We start from the raw sequence: 23378 nt of genomic DNA, 5'->3' as shown, positions 1-23378 counted from the left end.
TTTTCTCCATGGGCACAAAATCCCTTAAGCTTTCTAATTAGTAGTGAATGGGTGGAATGTAAATGTGCCACTGCTGCTCGTGGTTTAATGATATAGTGGAGTCTAAAGGAGTATTGTGTAGATAATGGCTCTACAGTCAGCTGTTACCATTGCTCGCCCACTCTCAACAGCCTGTTGCCCAAGATACAGTCTTTGACTTTGTCTTCTCAATAGCGTTTTTCTTGACAATACATCATCTGGGAGGGTTTTAAAGCATTTCTAAAGTGTTTGTATTCAAGTGGCTTTGCTTTTTGCGTGTGTGTGCTGGCGCTATGATGAAACTATCAGAAAGTCGACTGAGGGAAAGTTATTGTCATGGAGGTTACAGCTATTCAGTGTTGTTCAGCTGAGAATTGCAAACTCACCCACTTATCCGGTAGATCCTGTTGTCATTTGTCAACTGTAGTGTTTTTTTTTTGTTTATTTCTTTTAAATGTACACTTATGTAGCATTATTTTACCCTCACAGTTCTTCCACTCACAGTTATTCAAGATTTTAAACTGTTGTTTTTTTAGTTTGAGGGTTGAAGCGATTTGCAATTTCAAGGAGGGGACCGTAGGAAAAAACATAACTGGGCTAGTTTAGCAATTTTAGCAGTTGGGCTGGTTTTGTTTCGCAGACCTGACAGTCATGTTTCCAGGTCAGTACATCTGTCTTGGGTTGTTTCACCAAGCATATAGTGTAATCCAAAGTTCTGTTATGAAACTGTAGATGATGCAGGCCGATAGTTTCTAATTCAATCTGATATAATGACATCACTATTCACATGGTGCAGCCGAATGGTTCTTTTCACATCATCAGCCAATGAGCTGCTGCTCAGCATTCAAATACTCGGATAGTGATTGCTGTAGCAGTTGCAGCACGCTTCAGAAACCCTCCGCCTTCCCCAGCTCCACCTGTCTAGATCTTCTATGGGGTAATTTCATGTATGTTATATATGGGGGTTATTTCATATATGTTATATGTGCAGCAGCAGTATTTCCTACATGCTCACAGCAGCATGTTTGTGGATGTATTGGCAGTAGCAGGTCTCAATACTTGTTCTGCTGCAGCAGCGTAGCAGATCTATTCTGCCAAGACCAAACACAGTAACATTTCCATGTAGAATATTACCATGCTAAACTCTCCGAGAGTTATCATGACAGAAATGCAGTTATCGCATATGGGTCACTTTTAAAAGGAGATGTAAGCTGGTTGTCAAAAAAATAGGATATTGTCAACAAATCAGAATTGGGTATCAAGACCTTAAGAATATATATGGCTAAAGACTTCTACATTTAAATGACCTTACATTGTTTTAGTGTATTTGCTTGTGAAATGAGTAAAAATGTGCAGCCATAACATTTTGTGTTTAATTTATATAGCTGTGGGTGGTAATATGTTATGTATTGTTAGTTATGATATCATAACTTTTGCATGTAACCCACATTGTTTGTAGTGTTGGCATGATACCTCAAGTCATATTAAGACACCAAAAACACCCGAGCAATGCCCTAGTAGTGTTGTCAAAAGTACTGACTCAACAGATATGTCTGTGATTGGCTACAATGATCATCGCTTCACGCTCTTTACCGAGCGCTCACACAGAAGCACACAGGAGCATTTGAAAGCCACGTCTATCAGAGGATCTGTCTATGAGCAGAAATATTAGGGATCCACTCACAGATCCGCTGATAGACAAGGCTTTTAAACGCTCCCATGTGTATCTGTGTAAAGCCAGGTGCACACTGCGATTTTTAATAGTCCTTTACGATTGTTGCTTGTCAGGCTGTACAAACATGATCATGTCACAATGTGGGATCTCAGTTGTCATTAATGTCAGACTGTACGACAGTCAAGACGCATTAAAACGGATGCGGGCAAGAAAACATGACCAGAGTTTTACATTATCAGCCAATACACGTTCAGTGACTATGAGCTGCATTACACGTGGGGCTGAAATGTTGGCTATCATGAAAAGTATATGAATGGCGGCAATACCGGCGTATTTAAGAAGAATAGTGTAAGCAGCACTACACACCCACATGAAAACGGGCGCAACCAGAGTTTATCATAGCAAAGGCAACATATCAAAGGAATTCCGTGAGCGGAGGACGGGAGCGCTGGAGTTTATGGCTGTAAGGGAAACAGGTCAATTTAGCTCAAAGGGTAAAAAGCATAGCTCAAAGCTATGACTAAAAAGCCGCATGGCTAAAAGTGATGACTTGAAAGCACATGACTAAAAGCGAAAAACTAAAAGCTAGACGCAAAAAGCCTGCTAAAAAGCAAAAAGTAAAAGCATGCTAAAAAGCATGGACTAAAAGCCATGACTAAAAAGCCTAGACTAAAAGCCATGACTAAAAAGCCTAGACTAAAAGCAATGATTTGATGGTGTCCTGAGTATTTAAACTGGGCTTTTGGACACATCCCAAATGGTGTTTTGACCAATTAGACGTCGTCTTTGCTTGGGGTGTTGTATATTTCTCCTCCCAATTCATAAATCAAATGTTATCTTATCAGTCACATGGTCCGAGTTTTCACGCTCTTGCAGAGTATAATTTTGGACATGATTTCTATAACAACAATATGATACATTTGACAAAGAATTGATTGGAAGAAACGTTTCAAGCCAGAAGATTCAAACACACACATACTAAACATGAATATGATCCTATAAACTATTCAATAGTTATTAAAAATACATACACAATAAATGATTAAAACGTGATAGTCTGATGTGTGGGTTACATACATGATATGGAGTTATGCATAGAAATGATTAGTTGCTCACAACAAGTCCTTTTAGTGTCATTTAGGTGCATGGAAAGGCAGTTTCTGTGCCATTCTGTGGATGTAAGGACATGTTCTGTGAAGACCAGAGGTTAAGAGGTCTGTAAGGAATCTCTGAAAGTCTGTTCTTTGTCTCCTAGGTGGGGGGAAAGCCAATCTACAGGGCTCGTGATTGTGTTTACTATCACGTGAGGGTCATGCTGTCATCTCTTTGACCATTTAATCTTGATTACCTGCCCTAAAACTGACAATCTCCTTCCTGAGTTGTTATGATCAGTGTGTTCCTTTTGTGTTAATGTTGAAAGGTGGCCGTGCTGGAGCATTTCCTGAGCATCAACCCGGTGAGTGAACAGCAATATGAAAGCGGCTTCACGAGACTAATGATGAGCATAGAAAACAGACAGAGAATTAAATTTAGCGTTTTTATTTCTAACATGCGCTCATTCATGGCTGTATTACTTAATTAATGCAAAGTTACATCTTTATTGGGAGAGGACTTGACGGATTATTTTAGCCTACGTGACTCCGACTTCATGAGACGATGAGCATATAGACAACAGAGAGCGAATTAAATTCAGCACTTTTATTTCCAACATGCGCTCATTCATGGCTGTATTACTTAATTAATGCAAAGTTACATCTTTATTGGGAGAGGACTTGACGGATTATTTTAGCCTACGTGACTCCGACTTCATGAGACGATGAGCATATAGACAACAGAGAGCGAATTAAATTCAGCACTTTTATTTCCAACATGCGCCCATTCATGGCTGCATATTATTTAATTCACGCAAAGTTACGTCTTTATTGGGACAGGACTTGACAGATTATAGGACTTGATGGAGAAACGGATATTTCTTCGAGCCAAGCTGCATAAACTGCATATCAGGCATTTATGTACATCTCATTTGTACATTAATGGCTGTTATGTTAAATAAAGTTTACTAACTACAGTAAATCAAGTACCTGTGCACGACGTTGTTGTTGTCTTGTTTCCCCTCAAATGCGCTGCAATGGTGATCCTGCGCGCAATTCTCAAAACATCCACAAGATGGCGGCGTTTATCGGTGAATCCGATATTACAAAACCGATATCCGATTATTGTAAAATGCTTAAATATCGGGAAAAATATTGGTAAATCGATATATCGGTCGATCTCTAGAAGAAATCTCTAGCATTAATTCTGATCATGGCTTGTCTAGAAGAACGAAGACAGTTTAACGTTCGTCGTATGAGACGTCACACTGCAAAACACTGCCAGAATTTCATTGGAGGTAAAATTTGACAAAGCCTACAGATTTTAGCGTAGTATTATAGTATTATAATCTTTTAGGTTTTTCAAAATTTGTCTCAGACAACCAAATCATGGCCAAAATCGCACAGTGTGCGCTGGGCTTAAGCACTCAGTGAAGAGCGTGAAGCAATGATCATTGTAGCCAATCACAGACATACTGTATCTGTTGAGCGTGTGAACACAATGGCCAATCAGAGGCATTTAAAATTCCTCTCAACAGTGCTCAAAATGGTAGCGGGAAATGCTGGTATCGTCAGACACACAAGTCGGTACTTTTGACAACATTATGCCCTAGCAACAACTCTGAACCTGATCCTCATCGAGTTACTAAGGTGGCAACCCTGGTGGCAAGTTCTGCATGAAGAAGCACCACTCACATTACTTTCAAACATGCTGTTGACACACTGGAGTCAGTTGACTACAGTGCATGAACCTCTCTGTGCTCATGATTGAAGTCTTTCTTCAGTTCACCCGAGAGAGGTTTTTCAGTATCAACAAAACTACAGTTTTCTCTCCCCAACACAATCAGGGCAGCCCTCAAGAGCTCTCAAAGAGCAGCCTGACAGCACAATCTAATGAATCGCCATTAACTAACTATATTCCCATGAAACACAGGCACTCTCCAGGTAACAGAGTGCTGCTGTGGGTGAAACTAGAGTCACACTTAAAAGAACAAAAAAAGACTCACGTTTGCTATCAAAGAAGATCAAGCAGTTGCCTGGGGGGGATGCGCTTCTCCATTCCTTCCTCATTTATTTATTTTTAAAATGGCATTTCACTCCCAACTCTTAATGCACTCTCATGCAGTCTGTCCGTCCTCTCATCTCTCCTCACGCCTGTCCGTCACACACAAAGTGAAAGTGGTAGCGATGAATTATTCACCACCACTTGAACCCCACAGCCACTCTCATTCTCGCTTTTTCTGCAGCTTTAATTGGGTTTCAGAGGATAACAATGAGGACAATATCTGATTAATCAAACAAAGAGCCATGGTTTTTAAAAAGCTCGGATGAATGAAGGACATGGAGGTGAGCATGGTATGCTTCAGGGGAGAAAGGAGGTTAAACATTATGATAGTTGTGTCTGGCATCGGATTTGAACGTTTGAAATATTGTTTCTTCTTCAAGAGGAATTATGGCTAGTGAAATGCTGGGTATCTACTGGGATAAAAGCAACTTAAAGGATTAGTTCACTTCTAGTATAAAAATTTCCTGATAATGTACTCACCCCCATGTTATCCAAGATGTTCATGTCTTTCTTTCTTCAGTCGAAATTAAATTAAGGTTTTTGAGGAAAACATTACAGGATTTCTCTCCATATAATGGACTTCAATGGTGGCCTAGTTGAAGGTCCAAATTGCAGTTTCAGTGCAGCTTCAAAGGGCTCTATATGATCCCAGCTGAGGAGTAAGGGTCTTGTCTAGCGAATCGATCAGTCATTTTCTACAAAAAATTAAAATATATATACTTTTTAACCACAAATGCTCGTCTTGCACTAGCTCTGCAAAGCACATGCGCATCTTCATGCATTGCATAATCACCTTGGAAAAGTCACATGCGGTTAATTCTTCATAGGTAGAGTAGGGAGAAAAACTCCATCTCCTTTTCAAACTTCAAAACTGACCGACATTTTTGTTTTACCTTTTTTGTAAAGGCCGTTCGACTTTCTTTGCACATTCACTTTGTAAACATTGGGTCGGTACTTCCACCTACATCACGCATGACATTTCCAACGTGACTACGGAATGCGTGAGGTCAAGCTAGTGAAATATTATTTGTGTATTTTGCTTTCATTTTATTAGAAGTAGGCCTACAGTGCCACTATGGAATTAATACTCCATACTGAGCGGGCATTAGGACCCGGGGGAGGCTGCGCTGCACGTGCTATTACTGTTTACTTCAGGGGAAGGCAACTTCGGTCCTGGAGTGCTGATGTCCTGCAGAGTTTAGCTCTAACCCTAATCAAACACACCTGAACAAGCTAATTAAGGTCTTCAGGATTACTAATGGCGCTTTTCCACTGCAGATCATGTAGAGCCCTTTGAAGCTGCATTGAAACTGCAATTTGAACCTTCAACCTGTTGGTCCCATTGAAGTCCACTATATGGAGAAAAATTAGGGATGCGCAATATTGGATTTTTGCTGATATCCAATATGCCGATAATTTTAATCTAATTTTGGTCGATTGCCGATACCGATATATAATTATTTTGAATTTGGGTTAGTTTTTAACAAGAACTTATTTGTTGAACTTTATTATTGTTTATTTAATTATTTTTATAATGACAGTACATTGAAGATTTGAAAATAACTATAAATAAGCTATATATTAATCACTGAATTTTTTTGCAGTGCAGTGATGCAGTGGTAACCTTAACATTTTATTTTATGATTTAACATTTGTAAATGATCTAAAGCAAAAGAGTTGTAAAAATTCTGAAAATCTTTTAGAGTTCATAATTTGTTTAGAAAATATAACATATTACACATTAATGAATAAATCAGTATATACAAAATTATTTGATTTAAGTGTCATGTTTGATTTTTTTTATTATATATATCTGTACGTCTGGTACATCTGGTAACGGTACGGTTCACTTGGAACCCCAACCGAGGTGGTACTAAAAAAAGTACCAGGTATACTGTACCCAGTGGAAAACCCCCCAAAAGTGAACCGTACCGAGCCGTACCGTGCCGTACCATGCAGTGGAAAAGCGCCATAAGGCTACAGGCAGGTTAGTTTTTTTTCAGGGTTGGAGCTAAACTCTGCAGGACATCGGCACTCCAGGACCGATGTTGCCTACCCCTGGTTTACTCTATCATACACCGAACGCGTCATTCTGTTTGTGCATTCTCAGTTTAAATGCAGCGATCCAAAACAGTGAATCCAATCACCATTCAGGCAAAACTTTGCTTCAAGAATGAGCCACAATGCTGATGTGATCTAATCGCACTGTTGACTGATCTAATCGCTAGCACACCCTGAGCAAATGTGAGTTAATGTATTCCTCTTATCAGCAAGACATATCGGCATAATTTTTCATATCGGGCTCATGCCGATATTTACATTTAAAGCCATTATCGGCCGATTCCGATATTGGTCCGATAATATCGTGCATCCCTAAGAAAAATCCTGGAATGTCACTAACATAGCTACACTTGCTCAACCAATGACAGTCCTTATTTTCAATTCAGTTTGATCCTGCTGAATTTACGCACATGTTCTCATCTCTCTACAGTCACTTTAGGGAAATTTCACCAGCAAAAATTACATTGTCAGTAGTGTAGCGCCGTATCAAGCACAGCTCATGCAAAACTCACTTTCAAATCAAGCAGCCTTCTGTTAGTTAACATGGCAAATCCATGTGAACAGCTTGAACCTATTGTGAAATCTGTGTGGGGAAATCATGGCCCTTATGTGAAATTACCAATTGCTTTGATTACTATTGAAATGACTGGATTTTGGCTGCAGAATTTCATGGGTGAAGTTAAGTCATTCCGATAAGAATACCCAAGCAGTTTTTGCTCATTTTGTTGGTAACTTAAATTCACCACACTGACCAACAGAAAGCCACTTGGTTTGAAAATGACTTGTCAGCTCTGCTTCATACATTACTACATTATTGATGAGACATTTTTGGGAATTTTGCCTGTGGGTGACTGCGCCATAGTGTGTTGGCTTGCACTCTAGCACTTTTGGTGCAAACCCAGGTTTGTTTGATGTCAGAGTTTGGATAATATGACTGCTGTTTTCTGAACTCACAAACCTTACCTGAGTCCACTAAAAAAGGGTGGTAAGGATGTGAACTCCAGAGTGGTTTGCTTCTGATGTGAATGCAATCGTACTAAATCACAGAAGTGAAACGCTATTGATGACATATGAATTGGTCAAACTGTGTATTAATGTTTTCTCACTCACTTTCCTCACAAGTGTAACTGACGCGACGCAAGCAGAGAGAATTTATACCTCATTTCCACTCGCCTTCAGCAGAAATCGGTTCCCGTGTTCTTTTGATCTTTTATATTTCATTCTTGACAAATAGACACTGCGCCGTTATGTTTTGTCGTTTTGGACCATGCAATCGAATCAAATGTGAAAGCACCCTGAGTTCTATTTCTGTTAATCACAAAAGACAATAATTTGTACTCAAAGTTTAGTTCCAAACAGGAACACCTTTAAAGTATTGAATCCATAATGCAAATATACTGCTGTAAGAGTAGCATATCGTTTTTGAATTCCACTGCGCTGCTTTTCCATTGTTTTTCTATGTAAACATCTTCAAATTCTGTGATCAACACCCTGGCTAACACTTTTTAAAACGTATACAACACAGACCTAATTTCCTTGCATTGTTGTATGTCGCAAAGTGTCAAAACAATTAAAAATGCAACAGAAGTATACCTTGTGTTCTCAGTTTTGCCACAAGGGGTGCTCAAATCGACTTTAATGTACACTATTTATTAGCCAACTGCAGTAACTAGCGTTGCCATGAGATTGGGCTAATAACATCACTTGCTATACTTCTCCTGTCTGTGCAGAATTATGTCGAATATTTTAACTCATGTCATGAGCATGTAAACTTGGCTTTTAGTGCATTAGTAGTATGCATTATCATAGTAGATGTTCAAATGTTAGTGTGCTTTCACTGGAAAACTGACTACTAAGATATTCATCTTGACTATGATTGCAGTGATGTTCATCTAGGTCGGGCACACACAAAGTCAGCATCTGGCCAGCCTGAAGGCTTTAAAAAAAAAAAGAAGTACGTCATATCTTATCATTGACATATAAATATAACCGCATGAGCTGCAGGACTCCGCATGTATGACTGGCTTGATAAGGATCTTTGCGTGTCTCCATTGAGGCAGTCCCTGGGCTGGAGATGCAGAGAGTTGAACAGATGCCTGGGGCCTGTTCTGTTCACACAGATAAGCAGCTGTCACAGCTGTCATACACTCCAAAACTTATGATACTGCTTCCTGTATTAGGCAGAGCATGACCCCGCTCATGATTGTGAAGCTGTGGTGTGTTTCTGCTGACATCTGCTAGGGTCTGAAACTCATTCCTGTGGAGGACCAAGGGCTCTGCTTAATCTTGTTTTGATCTACTTCATTTTACTTTATATTTTGGCAGTTAACAGGAGGAGACAGTCAGGCAAATATATAAAGTGGCCATAGAGTGTATAAATCTGAAATCAGATATAACTTGATGTGAAGTTACAAATGTGCATAAAGTCTGCACAAATCTGAAATTGTGAAAGACTTTTATTCACTATTGTGATATATATATATATATATATACAGTATATCCAAGTGAAACGTGAAGAAGAAAAAATTGGGGCGAGACTTTGTTAATCTGGAATTGACTGGATTGTGGAAAGTGTTGCAAACGTAATGAAGGATTTCATTTAGGGATGTTTCGTTTTTCTGCTGTTAAATTGTTTTATACTAAACTTTGAGCGTGTTTCAAAGATTGAAAAACAGGAACAAGTGAGGCACCGAAAAAAAATTTTTTAATATCAGCTGACATGTTTACCTGTTGTAATTTTATCCATGTTGTGTGAACAAAATAGACACTGACTCAAAACACCATTACAGAAATTCTTTCTGAAGTTTCTGCCCTCCAAAACAGTTTGGATATTCGTTTTCGCTGTATATTTTTCTATTGCAGAAATACCGGTGCATCACTACCAAGAACCTCAAAAATCAATCAACAGCTGTGATTTGGAAAAGCTTAAGCCAGACTATGCATCAGATGACCAGCATGATTTCCAGTGGTTGACTTATGTCATGTTTTATGTGAGTTGAATATGGAGGTCCTGACTGTTTTGGGTCTGTGTCTCTAGTACAGGATTGGTCAGCTGTACATGATCAGCAAGCACAGCCATGAGCAGAGCGAGAGAGGAGAGGGTGTGGAGGTGGTGCAGAACGAACCCTATGAGGACCCCAACTACGGCCCGGGACAATTCACTGAGAAACGCATTTATCTCAACAAGTGAGTAACAACTGTCGTCAATTACTTGTCAAGGCAAAACACCTCTGCAGAGTCTCTAGGTGTGTCAGTTCAAAGTGTTTGATGCACTATACTCAAACTGTATTAATCAATCAAATATGATCAATTTTTATTGGTTCTCAATTATTAATAACGACTTATTATCAATGTTGAAAATGTTGCTTTTGTTTGTCGAAACTGCTACTTTTTTCAGGATTTTTTTGATGAATAGACAGTTCAAAAGAACAGCATTACATTTTTTGTAACATTAAAAATATCTTTACTGTCACTTTTGATCAATTTATTGCATCCTTGCTGAATAAAAGTATACATTTCTTTTTAAATCTTACTTAACCCAAACCTTTGAATGGCAGTGTATCATGGTTTCCGCAAAAATATGAAGCAACACAACTGCTTTCTACATTGATAATAGTAATAACTGTTTCTTGAGCAGCAAATCAGCATATTAGGATGATTTCTGAAGGATCATGTGACACTGAAGACTGGAGCAATGGTGCTGAAAATTCAGCTTTGCATCACAGAAATAAATTATATATATATTTAAATAGAATATGGTTATTTTAAATTGAGACTTCTTAGAGACTTCTTTTAAAAAACATGAAAAAAATCTTTCTTTTCAAAATCATTCCAAACTTTTAACCAGTAGTGTATGTTATACATTTAAAATAAAACATTATTTTGTTAACATCACTCATGTAACCAAACCATAACATGCGTTTTAATGGCATAAAGTCCACTTTGCAGAATGTTCTGGCCAAGATCCAACATATAAACATGCATGTCTAACAACAAACTGTTGGTTGCTCTACATGACATTTTATATGACGTTTAGAGGTTTAGATCTGATAAACTGGCAGCTCATTCAAATAACAACAGTCTCCTTGAACGAACCTAATGAACACAGTAGAAATGAGTGCAAAATACCACTCGTGACGAGAAGCTCTCCTTGACTTTATAGCGTGTCTCCTTTTACTGCATGAACTGGGCACTTGCTCAAGGCTTCTACAGCAAGAATGAGTTCTCTGTTAACTCAGACATTACATTACATTACATTACATGCTGCCAGTCGAAGTGAGACTTGTGTGATTTGTGTATAACTGAGGTATATTTAACACAGAAGAGCACCATATTTGATCCACCAGGAAGAAAGATTATTCATCTGTAGGTTGTACAGGGTGAAATGTTATATACTGGTTAAAGTCAGCATAAAATCAAAATTTACCTTCTTTACACTGTTCAAAAATTTGGGATCTGTCAGCTCGTTTTAATGTTTTTGCTCACCAAGGCTGCATTTATTTAACTAGAACAGCAGTATTGTGAAATATTATTACAATTTCAAATAACTGTTTTGTATTTGAATATATTTTGAAATGTAGTTTTTTCCTGAATTTTCAGCATCATTATTCTAGTCTTCAGTGTCACATGATCCTTCAGAAATCATTCTAATATGCTGATTTGCTGCTCAAGAAACACTTCTTATTATTATCAATGTTGAAAACACCTGTGCTACTTAGTACAGTATATTATTATTATTTTCGGGATTCTTTGATGAATATAAACTTGAAAAAAATCACATTTATTCGTGACATTATAAATGCCTATTCTGTCACTTTTGATCAATTTAATGCATCCTTGCTGAATAAAAGTATTAATTTCTTTTTTTTACTGACCCCAAACAGTACTGTATTTCCTTAACACATTGTAAGCTTATTGTGCATGATTTATCAGTACATGTTATGCAAAAGACAAAATTATTTTCATAGATTCATAGTAAATGTGCATATTTAAGATTTCACTGTTGGTAAATATTTGATTTTCTCTTCATTGACGTCACCAACACTGTTTATCTTTAGCCAAATTGATAAAAATCAGGCCCTTCCCTACATTTTCTATTTCTATTTACTATCTGCATATCTCCCTTTTTTCACTGGTCTTTGTAGTCTCTTTTCTAAATGTTTTTTAGTACATTGACATTGAGCCTCAGTCGGGGTCACTGCAGTCCACCGGAGATCTTCAATTCATTCTCACTAAGAGAGCGGTCTCCAGGCGGCTGCTAGTTTAACAAGAATAAGCAAGGGCATGACTCGAGACCCAAACACTTTCCCAGAAATAGCCAGTAAATGGGTTCAGGACACCGTCCCCCAAGACACTGCCCATTCTGGCCACTGATAAATCAATCGCTCATGCAGATGTGTTTTTGGAGAGACGCTTTATTGAACCGAGACATCAGTCCCCCAGGACCGGGCTGATTAAACTGTTCCTCTGTGGGTCATGATTGGCTGAGAGGTGGTCATGACATCACTGACAACCAGTTTAGACCATGGGCAACAGATTGGGTGGGCTTTTGGCCTTCTGTGAATGTCTTTATTGAAGCTATAAATGATTTTATCACATTGTCTTTTGAATCTTTCATGCTTGGTCATTTTCATCAGTAATCTATGCATTCAGAGCGGTAGTTCTGAAAGTCTTTTCAGCTAAATGGTTCAGAAAATTCACAGATTGTGACTAGTGTTGTTATTGTTAACCAAAACTAAATTAAAAAAAAAAGGTAATATTTTGGTTTAAAAAACCCATAACCAGCTAACTACTTTTTTTAATCCGATTTTTAAACAGACCGTTTTAAATGCAGGTTGTATGTAAACAGATCTGTTCGGTTTTTCTGTTCAGACTGCAGTCACTTTTGCTAGCACGTCCACACTAGTTGTCATAGTAACGTGGCAAACTTGCGTAGGTTCACCATGTGTGAGACTTTAGCAATGCATGTTCCGCCACTGATTCTTGTTCATTAGTGTTGAGTATGCAAATCTGAATTTGCTGCAGACAACAGTGTAAGGAACAGAAACGGTATAATACCCAGGTAATATACCTTAGTTAAGCAAAAAGATATGGACCCATGAAAAGAGTGTTGACCGGTGGGAATGTGTCCATGGGACTTTTCAAGAGGACTCTTATCTTGCTGACTTCAAGTTGTTAACGAAAGGAAGAATTTGAAATGCTCTGTGATCTTTACACACTGAACATGTCCATTAAAAATGAAAAATTGCTATAAATTTACTCACCTTCAAGCCATCCAAGATGTAGATGAGTTTGTTTCTTCATGGGAACAGATTTGGAGAAATTTATCATTACGTCACTTGCTCACCAATGGATCCTCTGCAGTGAATGGGTGCCATCAGAATGAGAGTCCAAACAGCTGATAAAAGCATCACAATAATACACAAGTAATCCACACAACCCCAGTCCAACAATTAACATCATGTGAAATGAAAAGCTGCTTGTTTATAAGAAACAAATCCATCATGACGTTTATAACTTTTTGCTTCTGACTAAAATGTGAGTCCATTTTTTTTTTTTTTTACTCAAAAAAACCAAGATTATGGATAGAGGACTCCTATTTTGGCCAGAAGAGATAGTTTGAAGTTTGAACTCCTTAATGATTTGTTTCTTACAAACACGCAGCTGTTTGGACTCTCATTCTGACGGAACCCATTCACTGCAGAGGAGCCATTGGTGAACTATTCCTTTAAGACACATTCAATTCCTGTTGTTATTAACAACCCCTCACGAAATATTATGAAAAGAAATAACACATTGCTCTAACTGTGTGTTTGAAAGTCTGAGACACATTACCAAAAATCAGAAATCACACCACTTCTGAAATTGATTTGGATCAGGCAAACAAAACGAAATGACAACAAAGCAAAACAAAACACAAAACAAAAAAACACAACACAAAACAAAACAAAAAAACACAACAACACAAAACAAAAAAACAAAACACAACACAAAACAAAACAAAAACACAACACAAAACACACAACACAACACAAAACACAAAACAAAAAAAAACAAAACACAACACAAAACAAAAACCAACAAAACAAAACAAACAAAACACAAAAACTAAACAAAACAAAAAACACAACACAAAACACAAAACAACAGTTGAATAGGCCTGCTTGTGTAAACACAGCCTGAAATACACCTGGTGAGACACATGATTATAGCTACAAAAAAGCCAGATATTTTAAAATGGTGTTTTCAATTACACACACCCATTAAAAACAAGCTTCTAACCTTTGACCCAGTGTCTGAGGCTCAGACTAAATTTAGTAGGAGCGCTTCAGTAGCTCAGCATTTGCTTCATAAAAAATGACTCACGTTTTCAGCATTTCAACATTTATGAGTGCCTACAGATGTGTGGGTATTTTTTTATGAGCCTAAGAATATCATTTTTACAGTAGGATAACTACAGTAGCAGTTACAACAAACGGATTAAAAATAATCCCCTCTCGAAACCCCAAATCTGTGTGAACTCTAGATGATAAACTAGAGATAAATCAAGACTCAAAGGGGATAACAGACATGATGAGGAGGAGTAGTCAAAGTGGAGCACACATGAGAACAAAAAAGAAGGAACAGAGAAAATAAGAGAGTGTGTGGGGAGCTTGAGATGTGTGTGGGATGGGAGACGGCTGAGCTCCCGCTTGCTTTTATAGCACGTGTAGAATTCGAGATTTGGCTGTGGGAAGCTGTACCTGCGTTTTCGCCCACAGGCCACCTGCTTTTGCGCTCGTGCGTGCCATGCCGCTTACGCAAGCTGTGGCCGTTGTTCGGGACCAAATCTAGAACGCCAACATCTTTTGATTCACACTTGCATTTGGAAAGAGTTGGAAACAAAAGCCGTCCACCAGATAACTGCAATGTAATCGGGTTTAGTGCAAATGGAGCGCCGCACGGACGTCTTAGTGTTAGCGTAGGCTCGTTTCTGAAAATCCATTTGCATTTTAAAAGCCCTCAGGATGAGGTTTGCATCCCTCAGGTTTACATCACAGATGTGCCGAGTCATGCGCCAGCAAAATGTGCAAGGCCTGCATAAAACGTTCCTTTATTCCCACTGCTCAGGCTTTTAGGACTGGCACCCGTCCCAGTTTCATCCACTCTGTATCTGGTTTATTTAGGACTCAACTGCAGAAGGGTGTGAGAAGAACTCCATTGGCTTATTACATCAAGATGAAAATGCATTATGCTTCCCCAACACATCATTGGTTTTATTGGTTTGCCAGTCACAGCTACCCAGCAACAATAAGATTGTTTCCAGCATTGTGTTTTGAGGAGTAGTTGACACCAAAAACGACATATTCGGTTATTATTTACTCCCCCTGGATGCAGTTGTGTGCTAGATATCGGTTTTGGGTGAGGGTAAGAGCATCTGTGAATATTGACTTCAATTTTGGTCTGTTTTTCATACAAAGTATGACTTTAGAAGACTTTATATATAGTGTGTGAGCTACTTTTCTGATGCTTTTCTTTTTTGTCTTTTTTGGAACTTGATAGCTTCTGGTAGTTTTATGACAAGTACTGCATAACAGATCTTCAGTCATTCTGTCTTTTGTGTCCATGGAAAATATCATAGAGATTTGGACTGACATGAGGGTGAATAACTAATAGACAGAATTTTCTTTTAAGTGCATGAGAGCCACTGATTATTTAGACATGGCACAAAAGATGTTGAACAATTGTGCCTGCCGTTAAGTTTGAAAATTGCAACACTCACACTCATAAATGAATCATTAGAATGTTCTTAACACAAATGTACTGTTTTATGTATTTATTTATTTATTTGGGGACAAGCGCATAAGGTGCTGAAACCCTATTAGAGTGTGTGTGTGTCTGCGTGTGTGCGTGTGTGTATGTGTGAATCTCAGACTCAGTTTAATCTCACCCTGTTAAAAATCTATTACATTTCTATTATAAATGCATTTGCGTTTTCTCTTATATCTCATGGGAACCTTTGAAATCCTTTAGTTTTGTCAGATCTGAAACTATTCCTGAAATAATTGCCGCTTAAAGGTATTTTCTTTAGTTTAGAATAATTACAGTATATTAATATTAGTACTAGAGTATAGTATTGGTTTTAGGAGAAGTGGTTTTATCGCCCAAATCTTTTAATAGAATCTTACTTGGAATTTTTTTTTTTTCAAACGAATCAACAGTGTCACAAAAGCTATCATTTTAGGTAATATATATTTTGTCACAACTGTAAGATGTGACATATCAAAATATTGTAAAGATATTATTTAAGATTTTGATTCTTGTTAAGTATGTACTGTTAGTAGCTATCAATTACTTATTTGTTATTATTATTATTATTTTCCACATTACCATTCAAAACTTTGGGGTCAGTCAAGAAGTCTCCATTGCTAATAAAGACAGCATTTATTAAAATGTAATTTATTTCTGTGATATAAAGCTGAAGTTTCAGGATCATTTCTCCAGTCTTCAGTGTCACATGATCCTCCAGAAATCATTCTAATGTGCTGATTTGATCCTCAAGAAACATTTAAAATTATCAATGTTGAAAATAGTTGTGTTGCTTAATATTTTTGTGAAAACTGCTTTTCAGAAAAATTTAGAACAATTAAAAAAAAAAAAATTGTAACAATGTAAAAGTCTTGTCATTTTTGATCAATTTAATGCATTCTTGCTGAATACAAATTTATTGCTTTAAGAAAAAAAGAAAAGTGAAATATCTGACAGATTCAGTCCAAAACGAGCATTAGTATAAACTTGCACTACTCTAGGCTGAATCACTGAGGATAGAAGATTTGAAAGTCTCCAGTGACTGATAAGCTGCTTCTGAGCTGTCTGTTATAGTCTAACTCACAAATCATATTCACAGCCGTCTATTAGGACTTTGAGTGTCTGATTGAAGAGCGTTTTTGCAGCTGCTCTTAAAGAGAATGAGATTTGGCAGCGATTAAGGAAACATGATCTCAGATCAGAATGAAAGAGCATCTTCTTCCCTGAGCGGCCATCAGCGCTTCCTCGCTGCAGCTATTAGTCTGTCATTACTACTGTTATTGCAGCCGGGGGGACGGGGCATTTGGCACAGTGAGCTGGCACCCTCCACTTTCTTCTCAATACTTTTTCCTTCCTTTTTTTGTCTCTTTCAGCAAGCTGCCCAGCTGGGCCAAAGCTGTGGTGCCCAGAATCTTCTATGTGACGGAGAAAGCGTGGAATTATTATCCCTACACCATTACCGGTAACTACAGCTTCTTACTCGCAAGCATACAGTGCCATTGTAATTGCTTAAAGGAATAGTTCACCCCAAAATAAAAATGGCTGAATATGTGCTCACCCTCAAACCATCAAAGATGTAGATGAGTTTGTTTCCTCACAGAACAGATTTGGAGAAATTTTGCATTACGTAACTTGCTCATCGATGGATCCTCTGCAGTGAATGGGTGCCGTCAGAATGAGAGTCCAAACATTTGTGCTCTCACAACAAAATTGACCAACATATTTGTTTAGGACTGTTTTCTCTTCTAAGCAGTGCTTGATCTGTGCATATTTCTCTCCTGATTCAGACACGACGACTTTTTCACTGGAAAAAGCAATATTATGAACATAGGACCATATTTTAGCTAGAAACAGCGATTTGGAATTTAAAAATGTCTTGATGGATTTATACTATTAAAGTCAAAACATTTTTAAATACACTCCCAACCAATGAGTGTCATCGACATTATATGTGGACCAATCATCAACTCATACATCATAACCAGGGCTCACCCTCAGACCAACCAAGATGTGTATGAGTTTGTTTCTTCATCAGAACACATTTGGAGAAATCTACAAAAATTTTACACAGCTTTTCACTTCACAAGACATTAATTAATCTACTTGAGTCGTGTGGATTACTTATGGATTATTGTTATGTTTTTAACAGCTGTTTGGACTCTCATTCTGACGGCACCCATTCACTACAGAGCACCCACTGCTGAGCAAATTATGTAATGCTACATTTCTCCAAATCTGTTCTGATGAAGAAACCAACTACATGTTGGATGGTCTGAGGGTTGGTATATAATCAGCGAACTTTCATTTTTGGGTGAACTATTTATTTTACCTACATCTTGTGATACTGTGGCAGTAGCATATTTTAACTTTATCTGAACTACTCTTTTTTCTTCATATTATTGCTTCATCATGATGACAGTATATCATGACCATAGAAGAAGACATGCTACTTTAGGTTTGATTTATGTTAGATAGGATAATAGTTTATTTGTTGTTTTCACTACAAAAAAAATGATTTGTGCATCTAATTCTTAAAACAGTAACGGGACACCAAAGTGTATTCTATTTTTGGAAAGTGCCACTGTTCACTGCTACTATGAATAGGTTTGATAATCAAAACAGACTTTAAAAATGAGTCAGCTGTTCTTTATAAAATGCTGTAATATTTTTGCTATTATTTCACAGTCAAATCTTAAATATGTGCAGAATGTTGTTTTTCTATGGCTAGTCTCAGCTCACTGAAGAACATGTATGTTATGATGCAGTGAACATCTATGAACTACTTCTGTAAAATTAGACCTCTAAATATCAAATAACAATTTGTGAACAAAAGAAATAATGTACTTTAAAAGAAATAAAGTACTTTAACAAATACAAGGACAAATAAGCACCATAAAAGTACTGTAACAACATGTGGATGAGTAAATAATGACAGATTTTTAATTCATATTTTAATTATTCCTTTAAGGATCTTATTTGAGCAGATGTATGTACAGTCTGAATCTTAAATGTGACAAATGACATTCGTCAGGAGCATCTTTTTGACATATACTGCATTGCAACAATTATTGAGCAAATGCTTTAGAATTGACATCTAATGAAAGGGAACACATGGACATATCAGAGATGTGTGTGTGCATGATAAACACACACACACACCACTCAAAATACATGCACATATTTTTATCAGACACACACACACACACACACACACACACACACAGAGAACTTCAAATCCCTGAAGAACTGAAGGTCTTTCTGTGATTGAATGTTTGATGGCTTCAAGACTGCTATGTGCTTATTGCTATGACCTTTAACATGAAGTCTCTCTTTCTCTTTCTGTCTCTCTCCCCGTCATCTTCTCGATCCATCTCCTCCCCCGCCATTGGCTTAGAGTATACAGTGAGTATGGCTGCTTCTTCTTCTATTTATTTGTGTGCTTGAAACTCAAAAGCAAAATGTCAATTTCAATACTTCAACAAAATGAATATGCTAATAAACACACTCACTTCATTAAAACATTACATTTTAATAGACGGTATTCAATTAGAACAGTTGATACTTTGTACTGCTGATACTGTAGAAGGACATTTTCTATGTAGGCAGTTCAAATCAAGCTCACTAGGATTTGGAACAGAGCTACAGTGTCTGGAAGCTGATTCCCCTTAACCACCAACCATGTTGTTATGCTATCCCAGAATGCACCGTTCTTGTTTTCCCTTGCTGTGCTGCAATATAATTAGAGTGTATTGGAAAACCAGGCAGACCAGGTGTCTTCAAGCTCCTTGGAGACCATATTAGGTTTCATGGAAAACCTTGTGCTTATTCGAAAGAGCAATATACATTTTAACACCTCAGGACTCCTCTGAGCCTTATGAATATATTGAAGGTCTAAGGTATTGGGACCTTAGGGGCCATTCACACAGAACACGTTTTTACATCTAAAAATATGAGGCGTGGAATGAAAAAGCACGTTTTTTAAAAATTTGACTACTTTTAAGTTGAGAGCTGCATTTTTAGAGTGCTGTGTCATACATGAGATGCTGAAAAAGATGTGAGATCAAATCTATGTCCATCTAGCGCATGTTTAAATAACAATAACAATGAAAAAAGTCTTCTGTGACTTAGACTTTAGTTGCATGCAGTGTTGGGAGTAACGTAATCAGATTACTTTTTTACACAATTAGATTGCTTTTTCAAGTAACTAGTAAAGTAACACATTACTTTTAAATTTACGACTAAATATCGGAGTTACTTTTACAAATAAGTAACGCAAGAGACAGAGGTACTTCCTTCCGCCTGAGGCTTAATAATTTAACTTTTGGTGTGAAAGGGCCTTTACAGTTGTCAAAAATATACATTTTGGGATTTTTTTTTTTATTAAAAAAAGAAATAAGCAAGCTCAGCTCAGGTGACAGAAAGTAATGCAAAGGTAACATAATGCATTACTTTCCATAAAAAGTAACTTTCACCCATTTCAGGAATGTTATAGCTACATCTATCGAAATGGTGTTTCTATATGCATTCACACTTAAAAAAAAAAAAAAAAAAATATATATATATATATATATATTTATTATTATTATTATTATATAGGCCTAAATTCAAGATTATGTATCTGAATTGCATATAAAATTTCCATCCATTTGAATTAAACGCATTAAGTTTATTCATGTGTTTATGTTAAAAGTGTTTAAATGTTTGTTTTATGTTAAAAGTGTAAAAGTGTTCAATCCAAATGGATGGAAATTTTATGTGCAATTTATATGCATACATCTTAAATAGATTTTTTTTTGAGTATGAAATGGAAAGTGATGAAAGTCAACAGCAGCAGCATGACAGGTTGGTTTAAATGAGCGGTGGAGATGGGTGGAGGATTAAGGCTTAACTTAAGCTGGCCGACAGTCTGTGGATCTTGGAGTGGCTCTGCGTGCTGTATCTGTACCTAGAGATGAATGAGAGAGCTCTTCATCGGAATACCATTATCATAATCAACCATATGCCAGGAACAACAGGATACAAACCGCTCAAATGAGAGCAGTGGAAGACGAGAAAAGCCCAAAGGATGCACAAAATGGAAACCGCTACATGTAAATTTGTGACAGTCACTTCTTTAACTCCAGGCTGTTTAAGCAGCATTGAAATACACTCATTTATTGGCTTAATGTTTATGGAGACAATATATATTTATAAATACATGTCTTAGATAAGGTTTTTTTTTTTGTCCTTGTGCTAAGGAAATTGCAGTCAACATATCAAAGTTTCAAACTTTTATTTTATCCGATGCTAATGTAATTGAGTGCAACAGTAGAGCTCAGGGAGTACAAATCCCATTCATTTTCTTCATAGAGATATTGATTTTTCGCAGTAACATAAACCTTTTAAGACAGTTCTGCCATGAGCTCAGAGGTTGTTAATTTATGGTATATGCTTGGGTTGGAGCCACACGTAAACAAAATTTCTAAATAATAAAAATGTATGCAATACCCAGTGAAAAACTACACTACCCATAATCCTGAAGAGAGATCCACCAATCAAAGAAATCACTGTTATCATGTGATCAACGTGGTTTCTGTACTCTCTCAAACTACTTGTATTTTTAAATTTATCCAAATATTTTGCGATAAACCTAAAATGTATTGTTTTTATACATAATGACTGCAAGTCAGTAGTTTTATAATGTACTAGAGGTCCACCGGTTGATCAGTTTTGCTGATTATTCGGCACTGATAACCGATTGCTAAAACAATGGGCAAGAATCCATTGTTGGAGCGGTTGAGAAGGTCCACTGTCATTATACAGTACGAGAGCAACCTCTAGAGGCCAAATCACTGACAGCCCCTGCTGTTTGTTTTGACATAGACAACTAAACGCTATATTTACAGTACACTACCATACATGTTTTTATTGTAAAGTAATTAATGTTGACTAGATGCTGCATTAATGGAGAACAGCAGTATGTTTGCCGTCAAAGCTGAGAGGAGGTTAACTTTAGTAGTGCCTCAAGTGGTTAAATAAAAGTTCAACCTACATTAAATGTTTAATGTCACAATTGTTACCATCTGTTTGCATTAGTTTATAACAAGCTGTTGTCGTTATTGGCCAGTGCGGTGCAACCTGGGTATCATAATCAATAAAATCCACTAGCGTGGATAGCCTCTGTAATGTACCATCATTTCTGATTCACTTATATCATTCACAGTGCTTTATGGTGCGAGTAGTTCATTCCCTCATACACAGTGTTGTAATGATCTTTTTTCCAAATTTCTAATACTTTTTGTTCAAGATCAGAGTTGCATGTTGTCTTGGAGCTGGTTAGTTTGGTTCATGTCTTACAAGAATTTTTTGAAGAATCCTTTGAAATCTCTATGGATCTCTTGAAATCTCTTATGTTGATTTAATTCCAGGTGTTTCCCGTTTATTTCCATTGATCCCAGGTGTGTCTCATCATCCCCTCGTCTTGTCATGTGTTTAAATAGTGTTCCCTGTTTTTAGTTCAGCGTCCGGTATTGTTCATGTCTACATGTGCTACATGAGTTTTCCGTGTTTCCTTAATGTTATCTTTTCCCGTGTGTTTGATTGTTCATTGTTTCCAGGTGTGTCTCCTTATTAGTTAATCCTACTCACCTGTCTGCCCCTCGTTATCTGCCCCATTTAAGTTCTAGCCTGTGCCATTCTCCCTTGTTCGGTATTGAATGTTCATGTCTACCTGTGCTATGTGAGTTTTCCGTGTTTCCTTAATGTTATTAAACTTCTCTGGATTGATGTACTCCTCGTCTCCCTCCGTTCCTTTCTCCACACTCCACTCAGTAGTGCAACCGTGACAGAATACCGGACCAAAAAGAGATGACTGCAGCTGAGGACGCGCTGTGGGGTTTGCGGCAGGGTGGTCTGAGGTTGGAGCGATATGTGGAGGGTTTTCTCGAGCTCTCTAACCGGGTGAGCTGGCACGACGCTGCTCTAGGTGCGTGCATGCTTCCTGCTGGGGTTGGATGACGAGATAATCCGCTGCGATCTTCCGAGTGTTGCAGCAGGGAGGTCTGAGGTTGGAGCGATATGTGGAGGGTTTTCTCGAGCTCTCTAACCGGGTGAGCTGGCACGACGCTGCTCTAGGTGCGTGCTTCCTGCTGGGGTTGGATGACGAGATAATTCGCTGCAATCTTCCTACGTGTGATTTTCCCCTGATCGAGCTGATTAATCTCGTGCTGTTCTTAAATGGTTCAGATTTTGAAGTGGAAGAAGTAAAGAAACTTCCCAAGCTTCGTCATCCAACTCCCGCTGGAACGCGCCGCAACTAACTGCTCCACCGTGGCCTCCTGGGCTGCCAGATCGGCCATGGCTCCCCGAGTCCCCTGATCCTCCATGGCCTCCGAGTCTGCCTGCTCCGCCATGGCGCCCGCTGCAATCTTCCTACGTGTGATTTTCCCCTGATCGAGCTGATTAATCTCGTGCTGTTCTTAAATGGTTCAGATTTTGAAGTGGAAGAAGTAAAGAAACTTCCCAAGCTCCATGGCCTCCTAGTCTGCCTGCTCCGCCATGGCGCCCCGAACTGCCAGATCCGCCATGGGTCCCGGAACGGGCCTTCCGTCCGTTAACCCTGTTCCTAGAGGCCAGAGCGCCCACCCCCACCTCCTTGTTGGATGTTATACGGCGCGGGACGCGCCTTCCGGGAGGGGGGGGT

General features: G+C 38.0%; 1 protein-coding gene across 1 annotated transcript in view; it reads left to right on the top strand.

Annotated features, from left to right (window-relative positions):
- The window catches only part of pitpnc1a (phosphatidylinositol transfer protein cytoplasmic 1a), a 107427-nt gene that overhangs the window by 64946 nt on the left and 19103 nt on the right, over positions 1-23378 (top strand). Inside the window, exons 2-4 of the mRNA XM_016456848.1 lie at positions 9948-10096; positions 17071-17159; positions 19092-19099. Of these exons, the coding sequence (XP_016312334.1) occupies positions 9948-10096; positions 17071-17159; positions 19092-19099 (246 nt within the window). The remainder of the gene's footprint in view (positions 1-9947; positions 10097-17070; positions 17160-19091; positions 19100-23378) is intronic.

This window comes from Sinocyclocheilus anshuiensis, unplaced genomic scaffold, assembly GCF_001515605.1.
Source record: "Sinocyclocheilus anshuiensis isolate Anshui unplaced genomic scaffold, SAMN03320099.WGS_v1.1 scaffold229, whole genome shotgun sequence".
Lineage (NCBI taxonomy): Eukaryota > Metazoa > Chordata > Actinopteri > Cypriniformes > Cyprinidae > Sinocyclocheilus > Sinocyclocheilus anshuiensis.
The sequence above is the reverse complement of the archived record's forward strand: the minus strand, read 5'-3'. Positions and strand labels throughout refer to the sequence as shown.